Source organism: Bidens hawaiensis, unplaced genomic scaffold (genome assembly GCF_021521415.1).
Source record: "Bidens hawaiensis isolate Kalapana, Puna unplaced genomic scaffold, B.hawaiensis_p1.1 tig00000512_1, whole genome shotgun sequence".
Taxonomy (NCBI): Eukaryota; Viridiplantae; Streptophyta; class Magnoliopsida; order Asterales; family Asteraceae; genus Bidens; species Bidens hawaiensis.
This window is the reverse complement of record NW_027491033.1, coordinates 5097614-5100743: the sequence shown is the minus strand read 5'-3', so window position 1 is coordinate 5100743 and position 3130 is coordinate 5097614. Positions and strand designations below refer to the sequence as shown.

Below are 3130 nucleotides of genomic sequence, written 5' to 3'. Positions count from 1 at the left end.
ATTTAAATTAAAAAACCAATTTTATAGTAAAAAAAATAAACGGGTCTTGGGTCTCATCAAACCATAAGTATATTATTAACTTTAATAAATATTATTTATAATTAAAAAATAATTTTATAGTATAAAAAATAATAAATGGGTCTTGAATTTCATCAAAACCATATAGCTTTTAAACCGGGGTATAACATCTCATTTATTTGTGAAACAATTTATCATCAAACCATAAGTATATTATTAACTTTCATACAAGAAAAAAATATAAATTCAAAAAATAAATAAATACTAAAACAAACAATATAAAACAACCCCCGTAATACGGGGGATAAAAACTAGTACAACTAATATATATAAACTATTAGTTAACAAATACACACCAACACACATAGGTCAAATATTTATTCGTTTAAATGGTTAACTGATGGAGACTTAAGTTCAATTCTCACTTAAAACATTTTGGGGGGGACATGGGTGGCTCAATTAAGTAAGACTGAGATTTTTGTGATCTTAAGTTCGATCATGCATGAGGACATCCGGGTTTTACCACCAGTGAGTTTTCGGGTGAGTGGCTATTCTTCGGGACTGGAGATAACTTGGAGGCACTTAAGGGCTTCGTACGGCTGGGTTGGGTCAGCTGGTGTTTAGCCATTGGCTCATCATGTACGGAGTACCTAGGCATTCTATGTTTGTTGGTCGTTAAAAAATGATTAACTAATTATTAAGCTTAGTTTATAAAATGATTAAAATGTTTATAATAATCAATTAAAATGGTCAGATGAACCATTAATGATCGATTTTAGTTTTTTGAAAGATGATACTTCAAACCCCTAACCTCTATAATATTTCAATTTCATCTAGCCCTTGTCGGTTGAGCCATCCGGCATACAATACATACAACTTTCGATTCTGAAGACGCAATCCAAATTGCCTTGCAATGTCTGAAGAATCAGGAATGTTTAATGTACAACATACATCAGGCACTGTTTTATGCTGCAAATGTGGCGTCAAAATCGCCCCAAATGCAGCCAACATGTGTGTCAATTGTCTTCGTTCTGAAGTAGACATAACAGAAGGACTACAAAAGCAAGTTATCATCTATCAATGCCCTGAATGCGATCGCTACTTGCAGCCACCAAGAACTTGGATTAAAGCTCAGTTAGAGTCCAAACCACTCTTAACCTTCTGTGCCAAAAGAGTCAAAAACTTAAACAAAGTAAGATTAATAAACGCAGAATTCATCTGGACTGAACCTCTCTCCAAGAGACTTAAAGTCAAACTCACTGTCCAAAAAGAGGTCCTCAACGGTGCGGTTCTTCAACAAGCGTTTGTGGTCGAGTATGCGGTTCAAGATCAGATGTGTGAGTCATGCTCTCGGGTTCTGGTCAACCCCGAGAAATGGGTGGCTGCGGTCCAGCTCAAGCAGCATGTTTCTCACCGAATAACTTTCTTGTATCTAGAACAAGTTATTCTTAAACATAATGCAGCTACCAGAGCTATCAGAGTCAAACAAACGCATCACGGGCTTGATTTCTTTTTTGATAACCGTATTCTGGCAGTTAAGTAGCCCTGCTTGCGGTGCGCACATATGATGTATATATGTTTGAACCCTCGGGTGGGCAAAAGTGAAATTGCACTAATTTTGACGTTATTTTACTAATCTCGTGAAAATAACGTTAAAAGTGACGGATGGTTAATCAGGCATCATGTAGTGGCGTTGATAGCTGAAAGATAAGGGTACATGCACCGATCAGCCGGTGTCCCGATGATTGAGTGCTATGTGCCTTATGTCCAAGGCTTGATGCAAAACTACTATCGAGCCGGGGGTCTCACCGGAAGCAGCCTCTCTATCTCTATGGGGTAGAGGTAAGGCTGCCTATATCTTACCCTCCTCAGACCCTACCATAGCTTTGCTATTGGTGGGATATACTGAGTACGATGATGATGATGATGATGATGATGATGAAAGATGATACTTCATACGAAAATGTATAAAAAGTTTATATTATATTAACTATAAAATTATCGTTGTTGAATTATATTATCATACGATAAATTAATAAAAATCAAAAGTGAGAATAATAAGTTTCAAATTTTATAATATGTAGATTTCTTTTTTGAAAGGCCCACAACAATTAAAGTTTTTTTTTCCTTTTATAATCTGTACTTATGTGAGAGAGGAAAGATGCATTATTAAACGGAAAGAACCTAAAAGTCAAGTAATATTTGTCAACTCCATCTTTCTCCCTCTTTAATTTCATCCTCTTTATTCATCTTCTTCTTCGTTTCTGTGTTATGCCTCATGCCATTGCCACTTTGTAGACATTAGCCAGTCAGAAAAACTCCAAAATTTATAATTTATTCTTCTCTTTCATCGGGATCCTCCAGTAATTCCGCTAATGGGGGGCGGTCTCAAAATTTTATGAGGGGCGGTTGAAATAAATCGCATATATACTTAAAGAAGATAAAATTTTAAGGTGGGCGGCCGCCCCCTTCATTACACAGTAGGTCCGCCCCTGGAATGAGATGTATTAGTTTTTTAAAAGGTGCAAATAATTTTTAAAAACTCTGAAGTTAAACATATAGGGTTGGACATGGGCGATATATGTATGCCTCTAGGTTGTTTAAGATAAAGGACGTCACTATAATTATAAATATAATATTTCTTTAGTTATCTAGTATGGTTTCATAGAAAATTACAAAGTTTTAATAAAAAAAAAAAACTTTATTAACCAACTTTTTTTCATTTCTTCTTTTTATTATTATAACGAAGTTACATATGTAACCTTTTGAGCTACATATTTTTTTTTAAATAATTTTCTTTTTGTCATTTTTGTGTTTTTAAACTTATAATAATAAAAAGAAATGAAAAAAAAATATGTTTTTTAAAATCGATTGGTTAGTAATAGCTTTCTTGATTTTCTTATAACCTTTTAGTTTTCTAATGAAACCTTTAATATATATATATATATATAACACTAGGTAAGTTATCCGTATACCATACGGGTTGAACAATTTAAATGAACATTTAGACCTTATTAAATTAAACTTTAAATATATTTAAACCTTATAAACCCACTTACCCACATAAATCTACTTATTAATTTATATTTAAACCTTATTATATTAAACTGCA

At 33.4% G+C, this 3130-nt stretch overlaps 1 protein-coding gene across 1 annotated transcript; it reads left to right on the top strand.

Moving 5' to 3' along the window:
* Positions 1–808: 808 nt before the first annotated feature.
* On the top strand, positions 809–1561 carry LOC143630593 (uncharacterized). Its single transcript, XM_077099570.1, has 2 exons — positions 809–864; positions 910–1561. Exons 1-2 carry the CDS (start codon positions 809–811, stop codon positions 1559–1561), a joined length of 708 nt encoding a protein of 235 aa, XP_076955685.1.
* The last annotated feature ends 1569 nt before the right edge of the window (positions 1562–3130 follow it).